General features: G+C 32.8%; 1 protein-coding gene across 1 annotated transcript in view; it reads right to left on the reverse strand.

Moving 5' to 3' along the window:
- LOC111691927 (ribosome biogenesis protein BMS1 homolog) overlaps positions 1-16,502 on the reverse strand; it is a 74,785-nt gene that overhangs the window by 56,894 nt on the left and 1,389 nt on the right. The window contains exons 3-6 of the mRNA XM_023455464.1: positions 10,406-10,831; positions 10,111-10,310; positions 8,674-9,462; positions 8,341-8,623 (exon numbers count right to left, since the gene is read on the reverse strand). Of these exons, the coding sequence (XP_023311232.1) occupies positions 8,341-8,623; positions 8,674-9,462; positions 10,111-10,310; positions 10,406-10,831 (1,698 nt within the window). The remainder of the gene's footprint in view (positions 1-8,340; positions 8,624-8,673; positions 9,463-10,110; positions 10,311-10,405; positions 10,832-16,502) is intronic.

Consider the following 16,502-nt stretch of genomic DNA (forward strand, 5'->3'; position numbering starts at 1 on the left):
TTTTTACGGTGCTTTCAAAAATGCAGTAAAATACAGGGTGTTCCATTTAAAAAAACATAACTTTGATATGGTACGCTTTTCCTGGGCACCCTGTATATTTCAAAATATTTTTAAAATGTAGCCGTAATCAACCTACACATACCCACCGAAACAGGTTTCTGTAACATTTGCCGTTTGGTCACTAGCGACCGAGGCGTTACTGGTGGCCCACCCTGTATATATATATCACTTTTGAAACGCTAATTTAATTTTGAACAATTTTAATTAATTAATTTTGAAATTACCTCCTGATCTACCTGTATATATTTTTTTCTAATTAGTTGTTTGTAGGTACAAACAGTTACTTAAAGATAATCAGATAAATGAAGAATTTATTTAATAATCAATTTCATACGTCTTGTCACATATCTGCATACTTTCTTGAAAACTAATAGCTTTTTTTTATCTTTAACACCCTGTATCTAAAAACTTGAGGGTCTGTACTGGAAAATATAGAACCAGAAAATACATAAGAGTTTGATAAAATGAGAAATATCAAACCGAAACCAAAATAACAGAATTTAATACTCAAACAGATAAATCTATGAAAAAATTACATACACAAGCTTTAAATGAGCTAAATAAAGCATGCACATGCAAAGAAGTGTAATACAAAATTTTAATTTGAATAAAAAAAATCTAAACTTTATATTTCAGTACATATACCTTGTTCTTGTTTTTTTCTATAATTGTAATGCATTGCTAATTTCTGTACACGCATTAGCCAGAGAGTTCTGCTCTGGTTATAGACCTGCAGGATACCAGAGTTGACCTTCGATCCCATGGCATGATGGTTCCACCAATTCTCAGGAACTGTTTTCGGTATGGATTCTCACATCCAGTCTCCGGATTCCGGCTATTTATAGTTGTTGTTTGATCCGTTTTAGAAACTAGCTATTATTTTAGATTTATGCAAGGTCCTTCGGTCTTGTGGGTAAAGCTTTTAAATTAGTACAATCTACTAATTCAATAAAGTTAAAAAAGTACCTTTTTAGGTAAATTTCATGATGACTGTGGCAATTAATGAAGTGAGTTAAAAAATAGAGGATGCGAAACTCGGGAGCGCCATTAAAAACCCCAAATCGGCTGTCATGTCCCATATTTAACACTAAATCGCTCATTTATCCAGATAAGAGGAAACACAACAGGAGAAATTAATGAAAACCGACTCCCCCGGCGCTGATTCCGCTAATGCTGCAGCAATACTCGTCGGGTTATTTTCTAACGAAATAACGAGGGGGCGATCCAAAGGGAGTGAATTATTAAGAGGTGGCAGGGCGCCGGAAGCCGGGCGGCGATGTGCTTGGCCTAATGGGTCTCTATAAACCGATAAGGGAGAAATCTGAATTTCAAATGCACGCGAAGGGGGCCGCGCTGGTGGAACTCGCCCATGGGTTGATTAATTTGATTTTGTTTTGATATCGTAACTGGCTGAATGCAAGATTGCCGTAGAGACTCAATATTGCCCGGGTTTATGCAAACATGTTTTGGTTTGGTATTTTTGCCAGTGGATTTAGGCTAATCTGTTGAATTTTTAATTATTGATTCTGTTTGAAACAATTACTTTGCAAGGTACATGTTTGCTACTTCGTTGAATTACATCCTCAATATCTAGTAACGAGCTAAGATTATTCCTGAGGAGAATCAGCATCAGAGATAAACCGGTTTAATAATTCTTAACAGTAAGCCATAAGTAAAATAACTGACAAACGGTTTAGCAATTTGGATCTACCGATATATTTTGAGTGTGGATGAGATTGAAATGTCATATTTTAAATGTCACTACTATTCAATGACTACTGGCACAATATTAGAGCATATACTACATGGAGAAAATGAGAGGATGTTAAAAAGTGTAGACGCTGTAGAGAGAAAGGGCGATAGTTTGAGTCCTTGTCCTCTCTCTTTCTAATCATTGAGGAAGAAGTGGCGTGCCTGAGCGAATGAGAAAGATGATGCCCAAACTATCTCTATCTCTCTAGGCTATTGACTATGTCAAAAAAAAAAAAAATAGGGTACAAAGGAACTACAACGTAACAGAAATTTTATTGTTTGATATATTCAATTGACCCTAAAAAATGATAAAACCGCGGAGTGCTACCTTTTAAAGGGGTGCGTTTTTGAGAACGAACTAAAAAGGTGGTATTTTCAGTTTTTTGAGTTTTACTCGGAAACTATGAATTTTTTCTAAATAGTAGTCACCAGAAAAGTTGTAGCAAATTGAATTTCCAATCGAAATGAGACCTTTTAAAGTAAAAAAATATTTTTAACAAAAATATGCCCAAAAAACGAGTAAAAAAACCCCGAAAAAATGCGTTTTTTTTCTTTTTGGTTTGGTTGGCCCACAACTTTTTTCTGAGAGGAGTTAGGTATAGGCATTGCTTCACAGGAAAAAAGTTAATGTTTTTTCCTTTAAAATAAGCCTTTATAGAAGTACCTACGACTAATAGAAACCGAGATACATTGGATCAAAGTTGGCTACTTTTTGAATTTTTGGCCAATGTTTGCCCTTTTTTGACGATTTTCGTCTTATAACTTTTTTCTGAGTTAATTTAGGTATATGTAATGCCATATTCAAATGAAAGCTGGTTTCNTACTAAATAAATGCTCAAATCCGAATACAATAATTCTGGGACTTTATTCTTGAATTATAGGGAGTAGAAGGAACGAGAGAAAGGGGGCGTGTCTCTACTAAAACACATTAATCGGTATTCTTGAATGGTGTTCTATTGAGTAATGATAGAAGAATTGTTCACTATTTCTTCTACTGATATTTTCGGGGGAACAGGCAGGGATCATTAAACCTAACCCTATATTTTTTGACATGTTTCACAAATTACGAATTCCGCAATCTGTCTGTCATATTCATATCTCTAGTTACTGTTTTGTGGTGATATCCTTCGAGAACTTTGAGGAAATGTTCGTATAATTTGTGTTTACCTGAGGGATTGTGCAGTACTCGAATAAAATAATAATAGAATAAAATGGATCTACCTAAAATAGTATTAAAATATTTGTAAGTTCTTCCCAGTTAGCCATCATTGTCTCTCTAGTGTAGCTGGGTGTTAACATTCCAGTGTACATTCGTTTTTTACACCCAATATAATATATTAGAAGTTCTTTTTGTTTAGAACTTACTGGATTTAGCTTCGGCTTTTTATTGATTTCCATTTTCTTTCCTTTTTAGACTGCACCTGACACTGACAATCAAATAACAATAATAAGTAGCACACTTATTTCATGACTAGCTCATCACTAGTTTTCATTCATCCGCCTATTTACTGCTTTCTGATTGGTCGGTACATTTGACAACATTGTTCCTCATTTTTCACTTTCATGGCTCGATCCCCTTGTGTCGAGAATACAGTATGAATTTTGTGAGAGAACAGTAGTAGAGCGAAATGAGGGAATGTTCCTAAGGGAGCATTCTATTCTCTCACCGTCAAGAATTGAGCTCCAGAGAGCTACTATCAGCAGCTACTGGTGACATGGATGTGAAAAATATTACAGTTTTAAAGAGTTTTAAAAGGAAGGAATGAACAAAAATCTAGGTGAAACCATGGATTCAGCGTAGCTCGGAAACATACAAACATACAAACCTGATTTACCCAAACTTCTGAAGGAGAAGCAAGGCCAATGTTCACATTAGTGTTTGTTAGTCATTCCCATGATTTAATTTTATGGACATTCAAAGGTAAATTGTAATGAATTTAATTTTAGCAATAAATAATATCGTTATTAAGTATGATATCAAGTTTTATTCAACGTACCTATAGTTTAACTAAGACTTTAAAAGAGCCGGTACTTTCAGTCTAGATTAGATAAATATAACCCTCAGTTAAACTTTAACCGTTCTAGTCTACGGGCCCACGTACAAAGAAAAAAATGATTACCAGCAAGCTGTAACTTTGCGTGCAGCTTAAGTTTGACGAGTCTCCCAAGATTTGACTACGAGGAAAATTCAACAGTGGTAAGTTTTCCCGTGATTTTCAGGAAAACATGTCAATCTGGCATAGACATGGAATGTTATGATCAGCACTTTTTTTTTTAGTTTAAATGAAAGATATATATTTTTTAAACCCCCCAAAAAATTTGTCCGACAAAAATGTTGGTATTTTGAGTTTGTCCCCCACCCCAAATATGTCGATTGGGTGACATTATGGTTGGTGACAACCAGCAAGCCGATTTTTCTGGGAGGGTTTGGTAATAAGATTTGAAATGAAAGTATCTTATTGTCCGACAAAATTCTTGAGAAGTTTTTGCAGTCCGACGCCCCGAAGATGTCGACTTAACGACAACATGGTTGGTGATAACCAGCAGTCTGGTTTTGATTTTTTTCTCTAATAATTGAAATGTATAACACAATAACATACTTGTCCGCCAAAAGGATCGGAAAAATTGCCTTAAAAATGGGAAAAATAACTATTTTTGTAGTACCTAATGTTCATTCAGCTATAAAATAATTAATTTTTTAATCAAAAAATAAAGAAGAATAAATAAGAAAATTATCTTGTTAACATGGGCAACTGAAATTGAAATTCATAAACAATTATATCTAACTAATTTAATTAATCTCCATCAAAATTATTTCTTTGTTCAAAAAACTTATATGTACATTTCATTTTATAAACTATTATGAACACATACATTTTTGCTTGTGTTTTTTTTTATATTAAAATTTGCAATCTTGTTTTGACAAACAGTTTACACACATAGTTTTGTTCTTGAAAATCAAATTAAACCAATTTTAAACCAATTTTAAAAATATTATACATTTATCAACGCGTTTATTAAAAGATTGTCTTGTTGTAAAGTATAAATCCTTAATGCGAAATGACTTTGCAGCATTTAAAACCTGCTGCCAAAGTTCTTAAAAGGTGTTTATAGTTTCTCCATAAACAACTGATTTCATGTAACTCCAAAAACGGAACTCTCGACATTCCATCTCACATTTATGTACATATAATTTAAATTAAGATGTAATTTTAGTTACGAATAATACTTAATGGACAGTAGCATACAAATGACAGCAATAAGAAAAGTGGAATATGTCAATTATTTGATTTTCGTCCAAACTTAAGAAACTTCACCGCTAAATTAATAATAGGTTCATTGTAATTTAATTCAACAGCATTGGAAGTTTCAAAGCCAAATATCTCGAAAACGGTGCGAGACAGCTAGTTTTATAAAATGTAGCTGTTTTGTGTGAAAAAAGTTGGAAAATAAGAATTTGATACCAAAGATGAGATACTTTAAAGTATAAAAAAGTTATGTCGTTTTTAACACATTCAGTCTTATGCAGCTAGCGCCCTCTATGAACTTTAACCAAAATGTGAACACATTTCAATTCCTCTACATAAAGAACTCCAAACCTCAAAATTTTGTCAGGATTTTTGCATTTGTTAAGGAATAAATGAAAAAAAAACTAAAATAATATTTCACATTTAACACCCTGTATCTCTTTAACTATCAACTTTTGAACTAAGGTAAGTTCTGCCAAATCGTAATATTTTTGCTTCGAGAATCTACCCATGAATTTTGACCTATTAGCTTGAGACCACCCTGTATAAAATTTTTTTGTAATTGTATAAAAAAATTAATTTATCATATTTATTTTGAAATTTGATAAATTTAAACAAAATTTTTTTTATTCATATATTTTTTTTATTAATATAAATTTTTCTTCTACATCATGCGTAAGTATTGAAATCGCAAAATTTTATAGTTTAATTTTGTCGGACAAGCAAAAAAAACCGATAATTTTGTCGGACAATTATATTCTCAGACTAATATTGCATTTTTTTAAATAATGACGCTTTTGTCCGATAGCTGGTTATCACCAACCATGTTGTCGTTAAGTCGACATGTTCGAGGCGTCGGACTGCAAAAACTTCTCAAGAATTTTGTCGGACGATAAGATACTTGCATTTCAAATCTTATTACCAAACCCTCCTAGAAAAATCAGCTTGCTGNTAAATTAATAATAGGTAGGTACTTCATTGTAATTTAATTCAACAGCATTGGAAGTTTCAAAGCCAAATATCTCGAAAACGGTGCGAGACAGCTAGTCTTATAAAATGTAGCTGTTTTGTGTAAAAAAAGTTGGAAAATAAGAATTTGATACCAAAGATGAGATACTTTAAAGTATAAAAAAGTTATGTCGATTTTAACACATTCAATCTACTGCAGCTAGCGCCCTCTATGAAGTTTAACCAAAATGTGAACACATTTCAATTCCTTTACATAAAGAACTCCAAACCTCAAAATTTTGTCAGGATATTTGCATTTGTTAAGGAATAAATGAAAAAAAAAAAAACTAAAATAATATTTTACATTTAACACCCTGTATCTCTTTAACTATCAACTTTTGAACTAAGGTAAGTTCGGCCAAATCGCAATATTTTTGCTTCGAGAATCTACCCATGAATTTTGACCTATTAGCTTGGGACCACCCTGTATACAATTTTTTTGTAATTGTATAAAAAAATAAATTTATCATATTTATTCTGAAATTTGAGAAATTTAAACAAATTTTTTTTTATTCATATATTTTTTTATTAATATAAATTTTTCTTCTACATCATGCGTAAGTATTGAAATCGCAAAATTTTATAGTTTAATTTTGTCGGACAAGCAAAAAAAACCGATAATTTTGTCGGACAATTATATTCTCAGACTAATATTGCATTTTTTTAAATAATGACGCTTTTGTCCGATAGCTGGTTATCACCAACCATGTTGTCGTTAAGTCGACATGTTCGAGGCGTCGGACTGCAAAAACTTCTCAAGAATTTTGTCGGACAATAAGATACTTTCATTTCAAATCTTATTACCAAACCCTCCTAGAAAAATCAGCTTGCTGGTTGTCACCAACCATAATGTCACCAAATCGACATATTTGGGATGGGGGACAAACTCAAAATACCAACATTTTTGTCGGACAAATTTTTTGGGGGGTTTAAAAAAATATATCTTTTATATAAACTTAAAAAAAAGTGCTGGTCATTCCATGTTTATGCCAGATTGACATGTTTTCCTGAAAATCACGGTAAAACTTACCAGTGTTGAATTTTCCTCGTAATCAACTCTTGGGAGACTCGTTAAACTTAAGCTGCACGCAAAGTTACAGCTTGCTGGTAATCATTTTTTTCTTTGTACGTGGACCCGTGGACTATTCTTTTCGGTTACTTTCAAGCACTGTCAACTACCGACAAGAGGTAAAAGTGGGCGTGTCCGTAGTTAAATTTAATCGGAGCATCTAGCCGCGGTTGCCGACTGATTAACGTGGTTTAGCAGGAAACATATTAATACTTTTGACAGAATTGACGTTTAAAAAAATTGGATTTAAATGAATTGGAGGAGCTATTTGACGGTAACAATCTACTACTTTAATAATAATTTGCGTACATATCAAGTGAAAACACGCATCAATCATTTCGAAGGGTGTACAGAAGAACAATTTTTTAACAGATTTCGGTTTTCGAAAAACACTGTTAGGACAATCTTGTTCCCAGCAATAGAACAGATTTTGAACCGTTTGAACCTGCAGTATCAGTATGTAATATTACAATATTATATCTTCACCTTTTATATTTTATTTGAATTGAAGGTATAATCAATTTGATGCTTATATGGACCAGCTTACTCTGCTATGAACTATTATTTTCCCATCAGTATTTTTGTTTTCAATTATTTTTAGTTCTGTTGGCATTAAGTCATTAGGAGACCGATTTCATACTTCCTCTTTTTTCTTGCCCATTATAGCTTAAGATCTTTGAATAAATATATCACACAGCAAAAGTAATTAATAAATCAGATTTGACAAGAAATGTATGACACATGACATGCATCATAACAAAATTTAAAATTTGCGTACGACGTACGTCTTTCCTACTATCCTAATTCAAATCCTGGGTTAAATCACATACTTCTGGATAGAAGTATGTGGGTTAAATATGAAAATTATTTAGTGCATATGTGATTAATTAATTCCCGTTCAAAATTTGCATCATATAATGTCAAAAAGAAGAAGAAAACGAAATAAGCAGATGAAGTGCAACCAACCTAAAAATTGCAAGATTATCTTATGTCAAAATGTCAACCTTGCAGACTTCTAACAGTCAAAAAATGTGTTGTGACGGTTGGAGAAAAAATAAATTAAATCTGACACTAGAAGTGGCATACGTTACTTTGCCAGCATAAAAACACAAATCTATATAAATATTTGGTGCATTGTTCTTAAAAATTGCAGTTATATGTCAGTTACTTTGTTCAAATATTTTATAAAGTAAGAGTACTTACCACTTAACTGAATTTTATCTTCAAATGTAGCACGAAAGCATCCCTCTGGTTTATTAACAGCCTTTTTTATTTGTCCTCTGATACCAGAAACCGTTTTAATACGTGCTCCCTCAAACTTAGCAACTTCCAACGCAGAGTTAAACATTCCTTTAACAAATGCTGTCTTTTTGTATATCTTTAGTGGGTAGCCGATAAGTTTTAATTTTTTCATTATTTGTGTAGACTTATCTAATTCTTGAACAGTTCCCGTGGCTGCGATTCTGAAGCCTAATTTTTTAACTACCTTTAAAAAAATACAATTAAAAAAAATATATAATAGTCACTTACACTTACTTCCTGTGAGGAGTCGACGACTTGCAACGCCAAAAAACCTGTACCTTGAGGCGTGATCGGTCCCCAAAAGTGGGCGTTGCAGGCAAGATGCTCTGGAGTGTATTTTAAATATCTGTATTTCAAATCGTCCTCTAATTTGGAATAAAGTGGTATTGTTTGGAACCTTCGCCATCCCAAGGAAATTATTAACGGATCATTTGTTTTCAATATTTTATTATACCATCGATGTTTCTTTATTCTAACATTAACGTATCCTATATTTTCTTCACCCATATTGAGGGCTCCTATAACCAACGGGTAAGTCGGATCAAAATTAGTGATAAACTCGGCAGGCACATTCTCAAATTCTATTCGAACATACATTCCAGCTCTAAATCCTTCAATCTGCACCCTAACCTCATCAGGCATGCTATCGAAAACTGTTTTGTTCAACTGAGCTTGTTTTTCAGCCGTCATTTTCAGATCATCGTAATAACTGGTCTTTTCAGTATTATCATACTCTGCATCAAATTTTTCTTTCAGCTTCCTTTTCTTCTCTACAAGAGCTTGCTTGTCGGCCTCTTCGTCTTTCTCGCTGTCTTCTCTTTTACGCTTTTCTGCCTGTTTCTGATCGGTTTTCAGTTTTGATGTTTCAAATTTCTGTCCTGTTTCGAGATCTTCAAAGTCGCCGAATATTTCTGAGTTTACATCACTTAAATCTTCAGTGTCGTCTAACTTCAGGAGTTCTGCTGCATCTTCCGATTCTTTCCACTTTCCGGTTACAAAACAGTTAGCAATAAGAGCTTTGTTCTGAAAAATATTAAGTGTTTTTTTATTTTGATGTTTCATTTCTCAGTAATGAAAGAGGAATTTTTTTATAATAATGTGCAATTTTCAACATATACAGGGTGCAAGAAAATAAATTATTCTAGTCTAGAAATAAAAATAATAATTGTCAAGCCCCTCTCCTTATTTGGGTGGGTCAGCATATTGTTACAAAATCAGTCACTAACAGTTTCTTATCAATAAAACACACTCGAAGCGAAATATTAAACTTTTCTTGATCAATGTTATTCCATATTTCTACAAGAATGTTTTCAGTATCATCTAGTCATGTACGTTTAACCAAAGAAAACGCAGACAAAAATAACTTTATCGTTATCGTAAGTACCGCAAACACCTCTGTGTCAATGTTTCTATGCTATATTATGTTATTAAGATATCCCAATAATGTGTAGGTAGTAGAGTGCCCATTTTGTTACACATGTTTTGTGAAACCCTTGATGCCTAATATCTCTAATGCAGAGATTACCCAATCTTAATGGCTCACCCTGTATAAGGGCTTAAAATACATATAAAATTTTACAAAAAACAACTTTTAATGGTATGAGAAATGTGTAAATACAAATATAAAAATGATCAATGTAGAAAATTGAGAGAATTCTATTAATAACTTACCTCTGTATCTAGCCAGTCTCTTGTCGAAGCGCCCCAAGGTAACATTAATGATGACTCAGTTAAATTCATGCTATCTTTATTAAGTTTTAACTTTTCTTGATCCCTTGACGCTTTCTTAAAAAGTCCTCCTATATTATCTTCGTCATCGCTACTACTTTCACTTTCTTGAGTCACAAAATTATGTTTGGAATCAAATACACCTAAAGGAAATATACATACTGGTTAAATCAATAGTTCTGACACTTATTACCACATAATATTTTGCATTTTTCATTAAAAATTAAGACTAACTTACCATATACTAATTTCATTATATTATGATTTGTATTTTGACGGTTCACGAAAGAATCTTTGGCTTTTTGGGCTAAATTTTCCTTCCACTTTACATCCATACCATAGACATCACTATTGTCTTCACTGTCTTCATTATTATCCTCCAAATTTTCATCACTTTCGGAATCTTGCTCACTATTTGATTCTTCCGAGGATTCTTCATGTTTATCAGAGTGTTCATCACTATCTGAACCTTCATTATTATCTTTATCATTACTTACGAGATTGATTTCACCATCAAAAAAATTACCATTTGCTTCTGAAGTACTTTCTTCATTTACTTCCTTGGAATTTTGGATAGATTTGTTACCGTCTTCTTTTCCTGAAGTGGTTTCTTTAAAACTAAGCTGTTTTAAGACGCTGCTAACCTTATCGTGAATATCTTTATCTTTATTNCCGATTTATCTCGCAAACCGTTCATTTTTTCGAAATAAATAAAGAGTACCATTTTTAAAGAAAAACCTTCAGAGTATCTAATAATAATATTTTCAGTTTGATAAAATTACTTCTGTCAAAATTTTGAGAAAAATTGTGATAGGGCCAGTCCGTTTCTGGACACCTGATAATAGCAAAAAGTTGATTTTAGCATCAAATCGTAGAGCTCCATGTGTAATACAACGTACGAAAATGTTATTAAAATATACAGGGTGGTTTCAAAGTTATAACCCTAAACGTTAATTTCTAGGTACCCCTTTGACCCCCCATAACTCCGTTAGGGGGCACATTAGGAAAAAAAAATATAGGAAGGACTAGTTTTATTTTGACCTCCCCTATACACTCCCGAGAGATTAGGAGGTACTTACCGGACACCCTGTATACATATATGAAAGAAGAAGAAAACAAAATAAGCATGTCGGATGAAGTGCAACCAAACTAAAAATTGCAAGTTTATCTAACCTATTATAACGTTTAAAAATACCGTAAAGTACCTTTAAACTTCAGTTAGTTTACTGAGATTAATTTGTAGACCAAGTAGTTAACTATCTAATCTATACTGAAAGTACCGGCGCTAAGTAAAGATTATTAAGTTAATTTTAGGGAACATTATGGAGTCAAGGAAGAACACGACGCTAACGGCATTTGATTACCAAAACAAAATAAAAGAACTTATCTAAACCCACGCACAAAAACAATAATAAACAGATATTGATTTTATATCAGAACAATTAAATTTTAACAAAAGTAAAGATGTTTATAAATGCTCGAAATACATACCATTATTTTCAATGTAGGAATTTAACCTTCGCTGCGTGCTTAGCACACATTTTGTTTTGGTAATTAAATGTCTTTTCGTTAGCGTCGTTGTGCCTTAATTCATTATTATTATTAATTATATTTTGTTCACTAATTTGCGAATAACTTGATAACAAAAAAGATATCGAACCCTTTTTGGCGTCTAAATGTAGCTATTTTTATGCTCTTCAACCTAACTGACCTATAAAAGGTTTTATCCTGCTATTTAACTTTTTTAAGAAAACGTGAAACAACCTAAACTTGGATCAATAGCGCCAATAAATAACTAAATAGGCTATACCATTTAAAAACACTTTCATTAGAAATTTCAGACTTATGCTATATACATCAATTCATTTAAGTAAATAAAACTATATATTTAAAATTTTTGAGAAATATCCATAAAACGGCATTCTTTTGAAATAACGCCATCTATAGGTTTCCATATTGAGGTAAATTACATTCACTACGAGATAAAGTATAAAAAGACCGTTCCAACGAGGCATATCACTATGGGCGTTTGATGAGCCAATACTAAAAAAAATGATGAATTTTTCTGATCAGACATTTGAAATTTTTCAATTAATTCCCTGGTTCTCAAACCTCACTCTCGTTGATAATATCAATTTTTCCTTTACTAGGAAGACGCTCCCCGTCATGCTCAAAATGTGTGTTATTATATTTACGTTAACACCCAAGAATTCAAAATAGAGCTAAAATTAAAACCACATTCCCTGAGTTTAAGAAATAAATTTTGTGAACCCAACAATCATTATATATTCTATATTTTATAAAGGTACTTTATTGCGCTTTAATGGGGGAGATTTTAGCATTGTTGTATGCTGGAAAATCCAGCAAATTGGTGCTCGCGGTCATTTAAGAGGAACGCCTTATTGGCGGATCCAAAAACAAGGGGATTTCCATTTATACATATATTCAAGGAATTCAAAATCGGTCGTTATATAGTAGTCACTTAATACAGGTGACTCACTAGACGACATCAACATAACATAAAATCATGTTGCGACCATACGTATGTTTTACAGTTTAAAAAACTGTTAGTGGTACTACATATCACAGTTATTTCCATGTCCAACTACATTTATTAAATACACTGCCATTATACCGAGGTTACATATTCTTTGAGTATTGTACTGAGGCATGTAGTAATATGGGGATATAAGAGAACTGAATGCCGTACTTGTCTCAACATAATAAAATTCGTAGATTCAAAAACTGTTAAAACCAAATAATATGTACTTATTTTCCCTATCCTTACATTTGAAATTTCATAAAACGGAAAGGTATGTGAAACATTTCTGTTGTTTTATCTCTTGCATCATTTTTCAAGATGGCTCCAGGAAATATACAATTAGATATGCGGTACACATATTCAGAAAGTCCTGAATTCGTGATTTCTTTTCATTATTTTATAAATTTTTGCAATGGCGAAAAGGTTTCCCATGCTTTCATCAAATTCATTTTAAGCCAGCCGTTCGCTTTGCTGAACAAAGATCGTATTAGTCTCAATTAGAATATAGTTTTATGTATGCTATAGTGCCCGTGAGCATCTTTGCATTTTACTTGTAGAATAAAGTTCCACCAAGAATCATGTGAATACTCCAAGCTGACTTGATATGCAGAAACTATTGCCCTAAGCCCATACTGCATTATTTTTCCTGAGACACTGAACGAGGCATCGAGCTCATTTCCAGAATCTCATTCATTCTTTTTATAGAAACCTCACTCTGTTGATGTTGGTTTCCCGTAGTAATATGTCTTGCGATTTATGCCTATCCTCATACTGATATTTATAGGATAATGATCTGGCATGGATACATTTGATGATATCTTTTAGCCCTTGACTCAGTCCGTGATGATCTCTATGCCTTCTTGCCTACTCCTTGTAATAAAGATAGGCCTGTAATCTTTGTCGACAATGTCTAAACCATTTGGATTTACGTATCCTAAAAGAATCAAAACACTTCGGTCTATGCTCTCCCAGCATATATAATGGGCATTTGCATCGTATGTAATAGTAAGTGGGAGACGATAATAAAGGTTCATGAATTACCTTCACATTAGGTCGGGTAAAAGAAATTCAGAACGAAGCTCACCCCCAGGCGTTAATTTATGGTTATTAAGTTCCTGGAACAGAAAATTGTTGGCTTAAATGCATTAATATGTTTCACAATGTAGATACCGACTCCTGGGATCTCAGCATTTCTCTTAAAAATCTGATCTCATCTGCTAACAGCATTCTGGGGCGCATTCATCATAATATCGAATTATAACAAGAACAGTGGACTCAAAAATCTAATTTGCTGAAATATAACAAACGATAGAGAATTTAACTTTAAGAAAAAGGTGCCCATGAACCTAAGCCCGGGAATTTTTAATGAAAAATATCAGTTCTTTCAAATATATATACATTGTAAAGGCAATCTTGCGTGAATATTTCAGAAATGACAAATGATATTAAATTTAAATTTGATACGAATTTTAAAGGTATAAGATGCAATAAAAAACATTTATAAACATTTTGTTTCATGGTTCAGAGCGCGCGAAGGAGTAGGATCATATCGCTGTGTTTAATTATCTTTTTACGGACAAGGATCTTTTAAGGAGAAACAATTTGTAAGGTAAAAAATAAAACACTCCGGTATAATTCTAGAATTAACTAATTACATTGCAGGAAATAACTACTCTGTGGTCTAACGCTCTGTCTAGCAATATCTGGCAAATGCTAGTGTCATTCGTAAGCAGAATCTCCCAATACAACCGGTTTCAAACTTAAAAACCCATTTAAAATTGTTTTCATCTACATATTGTGATACAAATGTTTCTTTCATAGTATCTGCGAACCAGCAGGTTGCTCTCTGCCAGTTAACCCCATTTCAGACCTGGACATTGAGTGGCAGTGACTATTCATAGATGTAGTAGGTATATTTTAGTTGCAGAAAATTTTCGTCGTATCTTCTACCAAAAATCAAATGCATATTAGTCATATGACAAAATTATATAATTCTTTGCAAACTACCTATAAATCTATATTTTTTTTTAAAAGACATCAGATAACTTTGATATGATTCGTATTTGGTTTTAATAAAAAAAATATATTGTTAGAAACACACTAATTATCAGCGAATATTATAATATATTACATTAAATACAAGTTTTTAAATTGTAATATAAAAGGTTTATAAAGCACTTAAAACAGCTAGTTAATAAGGGCGTCTGCCGTCGAATGTGGAATGCCGAGTTGCCAAGTGCTGAATGGTGAATGTATGGTTCCATGTGTCTTATCTGCCCTAGCCGAGGAATTTGTTTATTTTACTTAGCCCTTGCCTCTTGGGTTAAGTGTTCACATTATCGGTCTTCGCTCGATTTCTAACAATATATTTTAAAATTTGCAAAAAATCAGGTATAATTTGATTCACAGATGTCTGTTTCAACGATCAAGAAATACAGGCTGTTACAAATTCACTTCTCACTACAGGGATCTCGGAAACGGTAAGAGGTACGAAGTAGCTTAAATGGGGGAAAAGTTGCGTAATCGGGGGACCAACATTATGCCTAAAAAATCAAGGCTAACATGATTAGTTTTCGAAATATTTGAAAAAAAAACGATATTTTGGAAATCCTTTTTTCTTTCATTTCATATAACACTTATACTTAATCTAGAACAAGTCAAATAGTAACACATAGTGGTAACAAAACTGAAAATAAAGACATGTAATTGATCACAATAAGAACAACAGTTAAAATTTATTCTTTAAAATATCTGATAGCTGAAAACAGAACACATTTTTTAAACGCCAATTTAAATTTCCCCTTCGAATTTACATTTCTTAGCTATCTTAGTAAGATATTGAATGAATGGTGGATGAATACACAAAGTTGAATATATTAACATTAAAGCAACCGGATATCATCCTTGTGTTATATCGTTGACAGGATGATATTCTTCATAAGCAGACAATGAAACAAAACAATTTCATTTTGGGTACGAAGAATAAAATTAGCTGTAGCAGCATTTCATTAGGATAAACAAGCTTGTGTCTGCAAAAAATATATCTGAACATACCTTGAGGATATGTCAATGTTAAAAAAAAAATATGAAAAATAAGCTTGGCTAATTATTTATATCACTGTTATAAAATAAAGAGAAGAAACATAGTTCAGTTGTGGTGTATAATCTAAGAGGTCTGTTCAGAAATAACTGAACTTTTTGAATTACGCGCTAATGGAGATATTTAGTGATATATGGTTGGCATCATTGCGTTGCGCATAACTTCTTCTGTAACCACATGTTCTTGGATTGTTGATATATCATTTAGTTTTCGTGATAGTGTTATTTGAGTGTAACGTGTTTAAGTGTTAGTGAGATTCTTGAAATGTGCAATTTTCTGGAACAAAGATGCAATGTAAAATTTTACGTCAAACTGGGAAAAATTTTCACAGAAACGTTTCAGCTTTTGAATCAAGTATATGGAGATGATGCTCTGGATCGTACGCAATGTCACGTATGGTTTTCACGATTTAAAAGTGGTCGTCAGTCAATTGAAAATGATCCTCGACCAGAAAATTGGAGTGAAATGATTGTAACCAGCACCAGATCGGGGTAGCACCCCTCTGAATTAATTTAAAAATAATAAGAAATTAGCGCCACAAAGGAACTTTTTTTCTCGAGTTGGGGGAACGCTGCCACGTGCACGCTCGGAAAATCTATAAATATAGACCCCGTACAACTACCCCACCAAGGGAAATGATTGTAACCAGCACCAGATCCGGGTAGCACCCCTCTGAATTAATTTAAAAATAAT

Source organism: Anoplophora glabripennis, unplaced genomic scaffold (genome assembly GCF_000390285.2).
Source record: "Anoplophora glabripennis isolate ALB-LARVAE unplaced genomic scaffold, Agla_2.0 scaffold699, whole genome shotgun sequence".
Classification (NCBI taxonomy): Eukaryota; Metazoa; Arthropoda; class Insecta; order Coleoptera; family Cerambycidae; genus Anoplophora; species Anoplophora glabripennis.